This window comes from Micromys minutus (assembly GCF_963924665.1).
Source record: "Micromys minutus genome assembly, chromosome: 22".
Lineage (NCBI taxonomy): Eukaryota > Metazoa > Chordata > Mammalia > Rodentia > Muridae > Micromys > Micromys minutus.
The window spans coordinates 1,031,188-1,046,202 of record NC_137957.1 but is presented as its reverse complement, the minus strand read 5'-3'; the positions used below and the strand labels follow the sequence as shown (position 1 = coordinate 1,046,202).

Genomic DNA, 15,015 nt, shown 5'->3' with positions numbered 1-15,015 from the left:
GCTGTGAATAGATCCCCAGCATTCAATGCCGTTTCTAGACTTTGGACCAGGAGTGATATTGCTTCTAGCTCCCACTGTCTTGATTTCCCCACAGGACCTGTACTTTGACATGTGCATTAAAATAAACACTGTCTGTCTGTTATTCTGCATTTTAAAAGTTTGCTTATGTGTTTGTGTGCATGCACTTCATGTATGTGAACCTTGTACACACAGCACCTGCCGAGGACAGAAGAGGACGCGGGATCCGCTGGAGCTGTGTGAGCTGCCATGTGGGTGCCGGGATCTGAAGTACAGTCCTCTAGCGCTCTTACTGTGAGTGTTTCTGCTCAGACGGAAGGGCATCAGAGAATGGGGTCTCAGGATGTGAGCTTCTGATGAGAAAGTCACACCAAGCAGAAAAGCTCATGAAAGATTTATCGGAGGGTGCAGGGAGTGAAGGAAGGAATGCTACCCTCGGCCCTGGAGTGGACAGGACTGGGTTAGACAAAGTGCGGGGCTTATGTAAGATTCCTAGGAGGCGGGGCTTTTCAGGGTAGAGATTGGAGGGATTTCAAGTTCTAAGCTTGGGGAGCTCAGGGATTGGTGGCTTTTTTTTCTCACCCTTTCTTTACTTTGCAACCGCCCGTGGGTTAGAGTGGGATTTCCTTCCAGGCCACAGCCAGTTTTTGCTGAGGCACCATCTCTGTGGGGCTGCTCAAGGAGATGAGGTGTTATCACTGTGGGACAGCTGCTGCAATGGTGTTCTTGAGGGGAAGCCTCTGTTATGTCAAGACAGGTGATGCACTATCATAGACAGCTCCTGTGACAGCTGCAGGCTGAGGAGATGTCGTGGTGCCACCATTTTGATATGAGCAGCCAACAGCTCCTAGGGGGACATCTTAACGTGGCCATAGGTGGGGCAGGAAGTGTTGGCATTAGGACAGCTCCTACTCCTGGCAATGGTGCCACCCACAGGTGACAGGAACCTGGCACATCCATTGCCATGGTAACAGCCAAAGCATTCCCAAAAACAAAACCCACCTTTACCTTGGAGCAAGTGACGTCACTACCCCTATAAAAGACTGAAACCCCTCCTCCTCTTCCTTTTTTTCTCTTCTCTTCCCTTGACCCTAACCACTGTCCCGTCCCTGTTCTATTAAAGCTCTCCACGTGGAACCGTGTTGGTTTGGTGTGGTTTGTCTGGGCATGAGCCGAGAAATCTAATTAACAACAGGAAGGAGGGGCCAGCCCATCCTTTTGCAGTATGCCACTTATGAACTACACTTGCCCATGAAGCCAAATATCTCTCCAGTCCCCAGGTTTTGTTTGTTTGGTAAGTGTTTTTTCAGACAGGGTATGTAGCCCAGGCTACCCCTGCAGGTTGCAGGTGTATGTCAGTCAGCACACTCGGCTTACAAAAACAAAACAAATAAGCAAAAACCCCTGGTAGTTCTCACTTTTATTCCCAGAAACCAGGAAAGTGGGGCAGGAGGATTGCTATAAATCTGAGGCCTGCCAGCAGTGTACAGAAAATTCAGGCCAGCCTGGGCTACATGAGACTTTGTCTCAAAAGAAAAAAAAGGAAGAAAAGAAAGAAGTGAGGGTTAGAGGGCGAGGGAGGAGGTGGGGCCAGGCATGGTGGAGCACGCAGGTCTTCTCTGAACTCAGAAGGTGGGCCTGACGAGAGCGAGGACAACATGGTCTATACGAGCCCCTGGTTGAAGAACAGAAAGAAATTAAATGAACGAACAGACCAAGCACAAATGCACACACCCTGTATTAAAGCAAAATCCTCCTAGAAAAGGCAAGGCAGAGCGGGTGTTAGGTTTCCATGGAAACAGCATCTTCACGCTAATAGGGAGCGTAACGCTCCGCCCAGTCACCCTGACAGCCAATCACGGGCTGCGCTGTGTTTGGCGCGTGCGCAAAATCGCACCACTGGCAGGCAGCCTGAGGACGACATGGGCGGAGCGGCGACGCACTGGCGGCAGGCTGGTTGGTCCTGCGCATGCATCGTCGGGACGCCCAGCTGCCCTCGCGCGCACGCGTCTTCCCAGCGTGCTCGGAGCTCGCGGGCGGCGGGCGCCTCAGTCTCAGAGCCACAGCGGAGGGACCGGCTGAGGTGAGGCGAGCTCCCGAGGAGACCCGGACTGCACAGGCGTGAGGACCGGAGGAAGGCCGTCGCCGCCCCGCCGGCCGCCATGAAGCCCCCCGCAGGTACCGGCCGCCCCTCACCCAGGCCCTCGCTTTCTCCCCTCCGTCCGGCAGATGGAACCTGTATGATTCCGGACTCTGACCCCTTCGTCTGCAAAATGAATGAAGTAACTTTCCCATGACTCCATCCTCTTGACAAACTGGATTTTAAAAGAATACTTTTCTCATGTTCCCTACCATTCTAACTAGAGATAGACTGCTTACGGGGCGATGAGCAAACCCCACACATGGTGTACAGGCTGCCGGTGGCGTGGGGACCTGGGTGCCAGGACAGTGTGCCGTCTAGCATGTAGGGAGGACCTAGTAATACTTCCAACCGGGTTCTTTTGTACTTTTAGGATTTGTAGTTTTTAATTTGTGTGTGAGTACGTGCACGTGTGTGGCATTCACGAAGGCTGGAAGAGTGCTGCGGGTCCTCTGCAGCTACAGTCAGTCAGTACAGGTGGTTGGGCGCTGCCTCGGGTGCTAGGAACCAAACTCGGGTCCTCTGGAAGAGCAGCTAGCACGCTTGACCACTGAGGGCCCTCTCCAGCCTCTCAAGTCAGCGAAACAGGGACTTAGGCTCTGGTCACCCCACTTTGGCAAGGGTGGTTGAGAGACCCATCTTTCTCTTTCCAGGACTGCTGGGGGGGGACATCCCATATGGTGGGGCCACCTGGCAGGGATCCTGCTGCTGTCAGTTGTAGACGTGGCTGCGACCCAAGAAGATGGAGACTTGTTTGGATTTTTTTTAACATTATTGTGTGGGAGGAGGAGTGTGGAGATGGGGGCCAACTTGCAGGAATCAGTTTTCTCCTTCCACCTAGTGAGTTGTGGGGATTGAACTCCGATGGTCAGGGTTGGCAGCAATCGTCTCCAGTTGCTTAGTCATCTATTCATCCCCTGGACTTGCATAATCCAGAGAAGGAAACTGAGTCTTTTCAAGTGTGGGAGACAAGACTAGGAGGATCCCACCTCCTACTGGGGAAAGAGCCCAAAGGGCACCATGTGACCTCATGCTGTATCTGAGGTGGCCTGGGATGTGTGGCTTCCTGCTCACACCCATTTTCTCAAGCTTGCAAATTATCCCCCAGTTGTAATCAGGATCATGAGAACAGGAATAATTGGAATTACTTGCACCTCAGGAACTTAAGGTGGCCCAAAATGGATGCAGTAATCCAGAAGTTTACAGAAAGATGTTGAAATCCTAGTTCTCACAACTTGTCCCTGCCCCCTCTTGTAAAGTTTCAGGGGATGATGCGGGGGGGGGGGGGGGCAGCTATCTTTCTTGGTAGTTCCCATTCTCCTTATTTTTGCTTTTCTTTCTTTTTTTAAAAAGATTTATTTATTATATATAAGTATACTGTAGTTGTCTTAAGACACACCAGAAGAGGGCATCAGATCTCATCACAGATGGTTGTGAGCCACCATGTGGTTGCTGGAATTTGAACTCAGGACCTCTGGAAGAGCAGTCAGTGCTCTCTAACCACTGAGCCATCTCTCCAGCCCTATTTTTGCTTTTCAAGACAGGGTTTCCTGTGTAGCCCTGGTCCCCCTGGATCTCACTCTGCAGACCAGACTGGCCTTGAACTCACAGAATCCTCCTGCCTCTGCCTCCCAGGACTGGGGTTAAAGGTGCAAACCACCGTCACCCAACAGTGACTTCATTTGACACAGCATCTCATGTACCCCAGGCTGGCCTCATACTTGATATGTAGCTGTGGATGGCCCTGAACTCTTTTCTCTCTGACCCCTCAGTTTCCCAAGTGCCAGGATGGTGGGCATCCTCAGCATCGCTGGTATTTCCGGTGATGGGGTTGGAATGAGCACCATGCACTCGAAGCGCGTCTGCTGCCCCCTGAGCCACAGCTCCAGTCTCACTGGCTTGAATGTGGGTGCACTGTGCTCTCTGTTTAGACCACACATGTGGAATGCTCTTGCCCCAGCCTCTGGAGTGCTGAAAACAAGCACCCATCACCCCTACCCGGTCTGTGTCCTGGTGGGCAGCCCTTCCTTTGCCTCTGCTGAAGGCCCGAGAGTACTGTGAAGGTCTGCTCTCAGTGGGGATAAGCTGCCCCACCTTCATTTCCGTGGCTGTGGATTATACAGCCGTTCTGCATAGAACGTGGAGTGGGATGGCCCTGCCTGGCTGCCCTGCATGCCAGTGTTGAGCAAATGTTGCTAGAGCTGTGGGGTGAGTACCAGCAGCTGCTGGTGCCACCACACCTGTCCTCAGGCTGCTCCTCCCTGGTCATCCCAGAAAGCTACTTGCTGGTCCAGCCTCCGCACCTGCCTTTGTCAGTGAGGCCTGATACGGGCAGAATCAGCTTTAATTACAGCTTGGCAGCCCCAGGGGTGTGGAGAGCAGGGGACCAGTAGGTAGAGACTTCTGGAGTGCTTGGGGCTGGCCTCTCTCAGCAGGTGGCTCTGGATTCTCCTTTTTGTGAGAAGCTAGAGGATTGTAAGGGTGCAGCTGGCTGGAACCTGTGCTTACACTTCCGGGAGGGCCTTTGCAGAACCCCTTAGCAGTAGCAGATTATCTAAGATCCCCTGGTGAGGGGCTGGGAGCCTGGTCAGAGGTGGAGCCCCACCCCAAGTCCCCCAGTAAGGGGGTAGGGCGGGGACATAGTCACAGGATGGACTGTGTAGGAAACCATGCCTGTGCACACACAGGATGCTGGCCTGTGCATAGACCCTGCTCATGACATTGTTACTTCAGGTCCTGGGAGGAGGCTCCTGGGCCACTGCTCTGGACCTGCTGAGACCGACTGTCCTGCTGTTGTCGTCCCCACAGCCTGTGCTGGGGACGTGGTAGATGCAGTGTCGCCGCGCTCCACCGTGAACCATCTGCGCTGGGACCTGAGTGCACAGCAAATCAAGGCTCTCACCACACAGCTCATTGAGCAGACCAAGTGTGTGTATGACCGCGTGGGTGCCCAGGACTTCGAGGATGTGTCCTATGAGAGCACGCTGAAGGCACTGGCTGATGTGGAGGTCACCTACACAGGTGAGCACAGGCACAGTGACAGCTAGCCACTCAACCCGGAGGAGGCAGCTCAGGTGACCTAATCCTTTGTGGCACCAGTTTACCAGGTGTTGGTTCCTACGTGAGCTGCCAAACAGGCCTTGTCTAAGTTTGTTTGCTTTCCTCTAAGGATTTGCTTAGTTTAGGCCAGGCTTCCTGGCATGAATCTTAATCACAGCACTGTGAATCAGAGAAAGGTTGCCTGTATCCGTGTGTGCGCGTGTGCGCGCGCGTGCGCACGCGCAGTTCTCATAGCAGCCAGAAGGGGGTGTTGGGTCCCTGAGAGCTGGAGTTACAGGGGCTAGTGAACAGAACCCTAGTCCTCCTGGTGCAGCCAGTACTGTCCACTGAGCATCTCTGGTTCCTGTGTTCTCTTCTGAGTCAGGTCCTGCTGTATTGTCAGGCTGGCTTCAAGCTCATTCATTTATGCCCTGGTTCCTGCACAGTCTGCAGTTTCACCTCAGTGTGGATGGGCAGGGACCACACGCTAGTGGTTGCGCCTAGTGACAGACACCTTCACCCACTGCGAAAGCTCACCCTCTCTGTGTCTGTGAGACAGTTCTGACTCCTGGTCATCCCTCAGTGTCCACACCGGGCCTGCTTCCTTCCTGTCAGCCCGGCAGCATCCCTGTCACTGGGAAACCTAGTATCCGCTAGGTGCGGCCGGCTTCCGCTCCAGCTTCAGCCAGGAGGACTGTCTCCAGTGCTCAGGCTCAGTTTCCCCTCATGCATCAAGCAGAGCTCTCGTCCTCTGGCCTCAGGTGGGAACTGCCTGTGGCACCCTTTGGTCTAGCCTCACTGTACCAGGCATCCTTTGTCCCTGCAGATGTCTCCTGCAGCTCCTTCCTTCCCTGTGGGAGATGAAAAGATCAGAAAGAAAACCAAGATGAACCCTAGTATATTGTGACTCCAGTATTCTGCAAGCTGAGGCAGGAGGATTGCCATAGGTTCAGGCCTCACCTGGGGTATAATATAATAAGACCTTGTTCTGAAAGGAAGAAAGAGAAAGTCGGTCACATACTCTGAAGGCCCATTTCCCGTGTGCTCCTGTCCTGGGCCTTCCTGCCTTCAGCGGACTCCCCCTGCTGTGCACTGTGCTAAGACCCAGTCTCTTCATGGCCAGCTAAAGTGCTGAAGGGACCAGTTCTGGCCAGTGTCACCCAAGTGACCCTCTACATGGCCAGTTGAACTTACAGGATCGTCACCACACAGAATGAGCCTCTGTCCTTTATGTCCTTTAGCCTTACTGCTTCCTGTCCCACACACCACACACTTCTTTGTCACCTGGATTCTTGGACGGAGTTCTGTGCACTGTGACCTCTGGCGCCTGGGTGCTCTGGCCGGTGCTGTGATCAAAGTTTCTTTTCTCTTCCTGGCTGTATAGTACTCCAGCTTGTAGATTGGAATTAATTCCCCACTTCTGGGTGTTGTGAGTCCTGCTTCAGCACATGCACAAGATGTGGTTGTGACCTGTGTGTTTGGCTCCATGTCTGGGGAGGGGACTGGATTACAGGGCAAGTATAGTAATGTTCAAACTTGTGTGGCCCAGATTCGGTATGTTCCTCCTGCCTCGGCTTTCCTGCCAGGCCAGCGTGACAGGCCAGCAGTGTCTGCTTTGTATTCCGAGCCTCCGTTGTGTTATCACAAATGGTCCCTCTGTCTCTGACTGGCCCGGTGCAGCTGTGTCTTGGTGTTAGTCAGTGGGTCTGCGCCTCACATCATGTCCCTGTGTCTCACCCTCAGTGCAGAGGAATGTTCTCGACTTCCCCCAGCATGTGTCCCCGTGCAAGGACATCCGCACGGCCAGCACAGAGGCTGACAAGAAGCTCTCAGAATTCGATGTGGAGATGAGCATGAGGCAGGACGTGTACCAGAGAGTCGTGTGGCTGCAGGTGGGTGGGCGTGTGACAGACGGAGGGCCAGAGGGTGGTAGTGGCAGGGAGCGGGGGTTCTACCTGCTGCCAGCCTAAGCCCTGGTGGTCTTGGTGCGTGAACCACTTTGGGAGAGCAACCTGAGAGCAGGTGCTCCGTGAGCCAGGCTGAGGCCTCCGTGAGGGTGAGGTGTTGTTGTTGAAATACCTGTGATTATCATAACTTTGTAAGGTTGATGCGGCGCCCAGTGTCACTCCGCAGCTGCAACAGGATCAAGAGTTTGAAGCCAACAATGGCCACTTGGGAGAAAGCAGGATGTCATGGTGCATGCCTCTCTTCCCAGCATTTAAATAAAGAGTGCGGTGTTCTCAGTAGTAAAGCCCTGCCTGGAGCCTCCCAGTAGAGCTGGGACCTGCTCAGCTAGGTTGCCTGCTTACATTCCACCACCAAAGAAAAGACAATGCCGGCTCCGGTTCCCGGGCTTCACTTGCTCACAGCAGATTAGTGTCTGTGCTGTGGGCCCCATGTCCAAGGGTGAGGTGAGATGTCTACATCCCTGAGCATCCTGTGGTGTGGCTGGGCAGAGGTGTTTCTCTCACTTATACTGACTGGGAACCAGGATGTTCCGTCTTGGTCAGAGCGGGATCTCCAGGAGGCTCCCTGCCTGGCTGTGTTGAACATGTTTCTTTACTGGGGAGGAGCCCCTGGAAATGTTTCTCTTCCTTGGTTTGTGGCCCTGGGGATTGAACTCTGGTCTATGGGCTTGACTACAATCTCCTTTACTTTTGAAGCTGCCTGTCTCTGGATCAGATTGTGGGGTTTTGTTTGTTTTAAGATGTTTGTCAGGCTGGAGAGGTGGCTCAGCGGTTAGAGCACTGACTGTTCTTTCAAATCCCAGCAACCACATGGCGGCTCTCAACCATCTGTAATGGGATCTGATGCCCTCATCTGGTGTGTCTGAAGACAGCTACAGTGTACTCACATACATAAAATAAATAAATCTAAAAAAAAAAGAAAGAAGATGTTTGTCTTTGGGGCCTAGAGAGATGGCTTAATGGTTAGAGCACTGGCTGCTCTTCTAATGGACCTGGGCAATTCCCAGAACCCAACTGCCTGCAGTCCCAGATCCAGGAGATCGAACACCTCACACAGACACACATATAGTCAAAACACCAATGCACGGGAGATAAAAGTCAGTTAATGTTTTTAAAGGTGTTTTTGATTCCATGTGTGCTTTTCTATCCGTGTGTGGGTGTGTTCACGTGTCCTGCAGCCCATGGGGGCCAGAGGCAAGCACTGTTTTCTGTAGCTGGAGCCGTGGGTGTCGTCCTGCGGGGAGAGCCAGAGAAGGGGACAGACTTCCCCACTGGTACTTGATAATGAGCCTTTGGTGCCTGCTTCCAGGAGAAAATCCCAAAGGAGTCTCTGAAACCTGAAGCAGCTCGCTACCTGGAGCGGCTCATCAAGCTGGGCCGGAGAAACGGGCTCCACTTACCTCAGGACACACAAGAGGTAAGTTGTGCTCTGTCCTAAATGCGCTGCAGTGACAGCCTGCTGACACATTTGTGTCCCCTCCCTGGGGCCTGAGCCTAGGGAAGCAGGTCTGTGCGGAGCCGTGGAACCAGGGCATCCCAGCTGCCCTCAATTCCCACAAAAGTGCTTGTCTGAGTCAGCTCTGCTGGGCTTGGACTGTGGGTCCCCATGCACTCCTTTCCTGGGCTAGCTTGAAGGCCCTGGGATGCAGATGGGTGCCTCGCTGAGACTGTGCCTCAGGCAAAGCCGGGGCCATAGCTGATTGGAGGGGTGAGGACAAGAGGCCTGTGTACTCAAATACAAGCAGGGCAGTAACCGTGTGGGTGCTCTGCTGAAAGTACGCCTTGGAAGGCATGCTCCTGGGTGGATCCCACCCCACACCCTAGAGGCCACCAGATCAGAACCCAGGACCTTTACTTCATACACATGCCAGCACCCAGCAGAGGCTGAGGGAAAATAGACCTCACTGTGATTCCCAGTTCGGTGTGACCCTCCACGTCAGTGTGTCCCTGCACAGTCACCATGGTCATTGAGAGCTCACATGCCTGTTCTTAGGGTAGGACAAGGACAGATGGGTGGCTGTGCTGCATTCTCTGCCTCAAGCCCATACCTGGTCTTCATTCCAGTGAACACTCATTAGCTGAATGTCTTTAAGGAAGTGCCTGGCTTCTCCCAGCCTAAGTTCACACCCCACTGAGACCTCAAGAGCCCATAAAGGCCACATGGGGTCCCCAGCAGCTGTTTTAATGTTGTTTGCTGGGGAGTTGGTGCTTTAGTTCCTGGAGCTGTACTGTCCCTGTGCTGATCGCAAGGGCCTGCCTGTCACAGCCTGCAGCCCTGACTGTGGCCCATGTCCAGCTCTGCTCTTCCTCAGCACAACAGAGGGTAACCCCCAGTCTAGCTCCCGGTCCTTTTGGCAGCTCAGCCCTGCACCCCTAATTCAGCTCCCTGTCTGTCTGAAAGCATGTCCCTGGGCTGTTTCTAGTTGAGCCTTAGACCTGTCCTTAGCAGACAGTGGGATAGCCCCATCCCATCAGCACAGCACAGAGCTCAGGCTGCAAGCCGAGTGTCCTCCCCAAACAGTCCTCCCCACGGCTGTGTCTCTGCAGAAGATCAAGAACATCAAAAAGAGGCTGAGCCTGCTGTGCATAGACTTCAACAAGAACCTGAACGAGGACACCACCTTCTTGCCCTTCACGAGAGAGGAGCTGGGTGAGTGCACACAGATGTTGTCCTCACAGCTCCCAGGGACACTGGAGCAAGAGCTGGGGCAGCCATGGTGTCCTTACCGTTTTCTGTGAACAGGTGTCTGGGCCACAGGCACCCTGCCACACAGTGGGCGTTAGTCCCGGATGAGGGGTGGTGGATCTCAGCCTGGGCCCTTGGAGCGTCAGCGTCTGCTGTTGGGACCTTCACCCTGTTGCCCGATACCTTTGCTCTCTGGTGCCCTCGTAAAGTCTTTGGGGTCTGAGGCCCCAGCATTCCCGACCCACTGCCATGCCCCCTCCCCTGCTCAGCACTGATCCGCACTGGCTGCCTGGGGACATCCCGCCGGGGTCAGAGCCGCTGGCCTGGCTTCAAGGCTCCGAGCTGAGCAGCGTCCATTGCACCCACAGGCGGGCTCCCCGAGGACTTTCTGAACTCTCTGGAGAAGACAGAGGACGGCAAGCTGAAGGTCACCCTCAAGTACCCGCACTATTTCCCACTGCTGAAGAAGTGCCATGTGCCGGAGACACGGCGCCTGCTGGAGGAGGCCTTCAACTGTCGCTGCAAGGAGGTGGGGCTGCAGACGCTGCTGTCCTCCCCTCGGGCACCCTGTCGCTGTGCTGCAGCTGCCCACTGTGGCCCTGTCTCAGGCTGTCACAGGGACACCTATTGGTGTCTGCATGGGCAGTCCCCACGCAGCTCTTGAGCGAGAGAGAGGCAGTGTGGCTCCCTGGTGGTACCGTGCCCTTGCCTTCCTGACAGCCAGGGGGTTGCAGGTAAGTGGTCTGAGCTGCAGCGGGGCAGGGCAGGAATAGGGGCCCGTTTCTGCACCTGGGGCCTCGGACCCCCACCTTCTTGACATTGCAGTCAAGGTGGGTACTTGATAGCTGTGGGTTGCTCAGAACAGACCAGGCTGGGCTTCACACACTGACTGAACTGTGGCCATGGCGCCGTCCCCCCAGAGGCTTGAGAAGAATCACTGTCGGCTGACCGACCTGCTCAGGACTTACCCTGTTGTCCCCCTGGCCGCCCAGGGTCCCCCATTGGTGACTGGTGCTGGGCGGGGTGAAGTGGCCAGGGCCATTGGTGTGCTGAGGAGGCTGCCCCGGGCCCATCCTCCTTTTCTCTTACGGTGATGAAATGGAGCAGGGGCTTCTGCTGTGCCGGCTCGGTGGTGGCTCTGCTTTTCTTCTGTGTGATCAAGTTGCTGCAGCCTACAACCAGCCTCAGGACAGCCCGTGCTTGCCTCTGTGCCTGCAACTCTGGCTGGGGTGGTGCAGAACTGGAGCCACTGTGCCTGTGTTCCTGCAGGAGAACTGTGCCATCCTGAAGGAGCTGGTGAGCCTGCGGGCGCAGAAGTCCAGCCTGCTGGGATTCCACACACACGCAGACTACGTCCTGGAGATGAACATGGCCAAGACCAGTCAGACAGTAGCCACCTTCCTAGGTAGCCACTCCACTCTGGCCATGGGCTCCCATCTTTGCCCCACCCACTCAGCCCGGAAAGCCGTGGGCTCTAGCAGAGCAGCTAGGGGCTCTCTGGGGTTCTGGGTGGTGATGTAGATAGGCCTTGTGTTGCACGTGGGTGGGTGTTGTCCTCTTCCTGGACAGCAGGGGTGGCGGAGGGTGATGGCGCTACCTCTGCAGATGAACTGGCGCAGAAGCTGAGGCCGCTGGGGGAGCAGGAGCGCGCGGTGATCCTGGAGCTGAAGGAGGCAGAGTGCGCCAAGCGGGGCCTGCCGTTCGATGGGCGCATCCACGCATGGGACATGCGCTACTATATGAACCAGGTGGAGGAGACACGCTACCGCGTGGACCAGAACCTGCTGAAGGAGTACTTCCCCATGCAGGTGGTCACGCGTGGGCTGCTGGCCATCTACCAGGAGCTGCTGGGGCTGACCTTTACGCTGGAGGAAGGGGTGGCTGCCTGGCATGAGGACGTGCAGCTCTACTCGGTGCGAGATGCCGCCTCTGGAGAGGAGATCGGCAAGTTCTACCTCGACCTGTACCCCAGGTGGGACTGGGGACCTGCCCCGACGCCTGTGGGACAGAGGGAGTCTGGGGCCTCCTGCGGCTCCTGCTCCTGGTAGCCACTGCCAGGTACCAGTACCCCAGGTCTCTGCCCTGACCTCATCTCTCTCCCCAGGGAAGGGAAGTACGGCCACGCAGCCTGCTTCGGCCTGCAGCCTGGGTGCCTACGGCAAGATGGCAGCCGGCAGCTGGCCATTGCGGCCATGGTGGCTAATTTCACCAAGCCCACGCCTGACACGCCTTCCCTGCTGCAACACGATGAGGTGGAGACGTACTTCCACGAGTTCGGGCACGTCATGCACCAGCTCTGCTCACAGGTGTGTGGTGTGGGGCCTCGTGCTGCGTGTGTTCGGCCATGCCGGGGCTGAGTGCCCACAGCAGTAGTCAGCACAGGCTAGCCTTGGGCCTTCTGCACTGCATGAATTGTTTTAACTGCATTTGCTCACTTCGTGTGAGGGGATATGGGTGTCCCTTGCATGTGCAGACAAGAAGATGGTGGACCATCACCCACCATTTGGGTCTTAGGGTTTTGTCAGCGAAAGCCCTTACCCACAGCCCTGCCTCTTCCCTCCTGTTGTGTCTGACTGTGGCGTGCAGTGCCCCATTGCACCGCGTTCTCACCCACACTGGCATGCCAGGATAACTTTGGGGACACAGGACACAGTTCAGCCCAGAGCCTCTCCCAATGCTGGGCCGATTTCCAAGTACAGTTTGCATGGCATGGGGGCTGGGGCAGAGCCAGGGTTGCATGAGTCTTCGCCTGAGGTCGCTGGCCTCGGCAGCTGGGGACATCTGCTGTGACTGCACAGAGGCTGAGACCTCGTGCTGGCCTGGGCCACCATGCCTAAGATTTTTACCTGCCTGTGCCTGGTACAGGCAGAGTTTGCAATGTTCAGTGGGACCCATGTAGAGCGAGACTTTGTGGAGGCCCCATCACAGATGCTGGAGAACTGGGTGTGGGAGAAGGAGCCGCTGACGCGCATGTCCCAGCACTACCGCACGGGCAGCGAGGCCCCTCAGGACCTCCTGGAGAAGCTCATCAAGTCTCGCCAGGCCAACGCAGGTGAGGTGTGCGCTGCGGCCACAGCTGCTCAGCCAGATGAGAACCTTAGGGGTGGTGCTCTTCGAGGCTGAGGCTGAACTCTGACCTCCCCCCAAGGTCTCTTCAACCTTCGGCAGATTGTCCTTGCCAAGGTGGACCAGGTCCTGCACACACAGACAGACGCAGACCCTGCTGAAGAATATGCCCGGCTCTGCCAAGAGATCCTTGGGGTGCCGGCCACACCAGGTAACCATTCACAGCCCGTCCAGCATTGCAGGGCCACCACCATCCCAGGCCCCTTAGAGCTGCAGAATTCCTACCCTGGGGAAACTGCAGGAGATTTAGGCCTCACCCAGGGAGGCCATGCACAGGGACATTAATTACACTTCACTGCAGCCTGTCCTCACTGTGTCCTGTGTCCCCAGGTACCAACATGCCAGCCACTTTTGGCCACCTTGCTGGTGGCTACGATGCCCAGTACTATGGCTACTTATGGAGCGAGGTGTATTCCATGGACATGTTCCACACACGCTTCAAGCAGGAGGGTGTGCTTAGCCCCAAGGTGAGTGTGAGGGAAGCCAGGGAGCAGCGGGGGCCGCCTCTGCACACGCACTGAGGCGCTGACCCCAGGTTAATCGATGAAACCCAGCTGCCTGCTCCCCCATGACCCACCCCCCTTTCCCCAGGTTGGCATGGACTACCGGACCAGCATCCTGCGGCCGGGGGGCTCTGAGGATGCCAGTACCATGCTGAAGCAGTTCCTGGGCCGTGACCCTAAGCAGGACGCCTTCCTCCTGAGCAAGGGTCTGCAGGTGGAGGGCAGCGAGCCGCCTGCATGCTGACCGGTCCCCAGCTCGCCGCCCTGTGCCTTAGCCCAGCCTGCTGGGCAGCAAGCTCAGCAGCCCATGGGCATGTGGATAAGCTTGGGGAAGCTTTCCACCCTCCCACCCCAGCTCCAGGTCCCCTGGCCTCAGGCTGCCCAGTGGTCTCCTTGCACTAACCCCTCCCCCACATGATGTTGGACATTAAATTTCACACAGGGTGCTCTGCCTGGTCCTCCCTGGTCTGTGCTGCCTCATCCTCAGTATTTGGCTGTGACGTCATGACAGTCTAGTGGCCTTTGGAGAGTGTTACAGCTTCTTTCTGGACCTTTCTAGGGAATGGTTGGGAGCAAGACTTGGTGAGGGGCCGCCATCTGCTGGCTCTATACAATATTGCTGCCTCTAGCTCCCATCAACAAAAAAGACAGGGCCTTCCTTGTGTGTCTGAAGCTGGCTTCTGACTTGCCCAAGCCTAAGTGTGAACACTCAGTTGAAAAGCTGATAGCCACAGCGGAAGAAACCAGTAAGGTCAGCTCTGACCCTTGAGTAATGCAGGGTCCCAGCCATCTAAGCAGTGTGCCTCGCTGTCCAGAGACTGACAGCCGCCCCTTCAGACACAGTTGACCCCTCCATCTCCAAACTACTGTGGGCTGTGTGGCTCATGTCTCAAGGAACAGTTGTGTGACCAACACCTCAGGCACTTTCTATGCAGGCCTTCAGGCTTGAATTTAAGTCCCCAGCACCGAGGTAACAGTTCTTAGGGTCGTGACCCTTGTGACGTCAGCACTAGAGTGGAGCGAGGAAGATGCTTGGGGCTCACGGGTTTGCCGTCCTAGGCGAGCTGGTGAGTCTGGCTGGAAAGACAGCCCAGAGGTTACAGACTCAATTCTCATCACCATGTGGCAACTCACTCCCGCCTGTGGTCGAATGCCCTCCTGGCCTCTTTGAGCACTGCACTCATGCCCATAGGACAGCTGGACGCGGGACAGATGGCCCGGGATCCACCTGTCATCTCTGGCACAGCCGCAGCTACGTTCAGGCAGACCCTGCTTCCAGCTTGTCTGACTGGGATCCAGACTGGTCCTGTGGCTCACCCTGCACTCACCGAGCCATATTGTCACCCCAAGAGTGTCTGTTTCTGTCACTGTAGCCCTGGCTGCTCTGACTTTGTACAGCAGGTTGACCTTGAACTCAGATTCTCCTACCTCTGCCTCCTGAGTGCTGGGGTTTGAAGTGTGACCACCATCCAAGACAGATTTTATCTTTTCCTTCTGTGTTTACATTGTCTCAGGCAATGACATCCTCCTGGCTGT

General features: G+C 55.8%; 1 protein-coding gene across 1 annotated transcript; it reads left to right on the top strand.

Annotated features, from left to right (window-relative positions):
• Nucleotides 1-2,048: 2,048 nt before the first annotated feature.
• Nucleotides 2,049-13,919, top strand: THOP1 (thimet oligopeptidase 1). The gene is made up of 13 exons (XM_080935548.1): nt 2,049-2,196; nt 4,967-5,179; nt 6,941-7,089; nt 8,474-8,581; nt 9,712-9,814; nt 10,219-10,379; nt 11,120-11,255; nt 11,456-11,822; nt 11,955-12,156; nt 12,716-12,902; nt 12,999-13,127; nt 13,307-13,443; nt 13,568-13,919. Exons 1-13 carry the CDS (start codon nt 2,181-2,183, stop codon nt 13,721-13,723), a joined length of 2,064 nt encoding a protein of 687 aa, XP_080791674.1. The 5' UTR covers nt 2,049-2,180; the 3' UTR covers nt 13,724-13,919.
• The last annotated feature ends 1,096 nt before the right edge of the window (nt 13,920-15,015 follow it).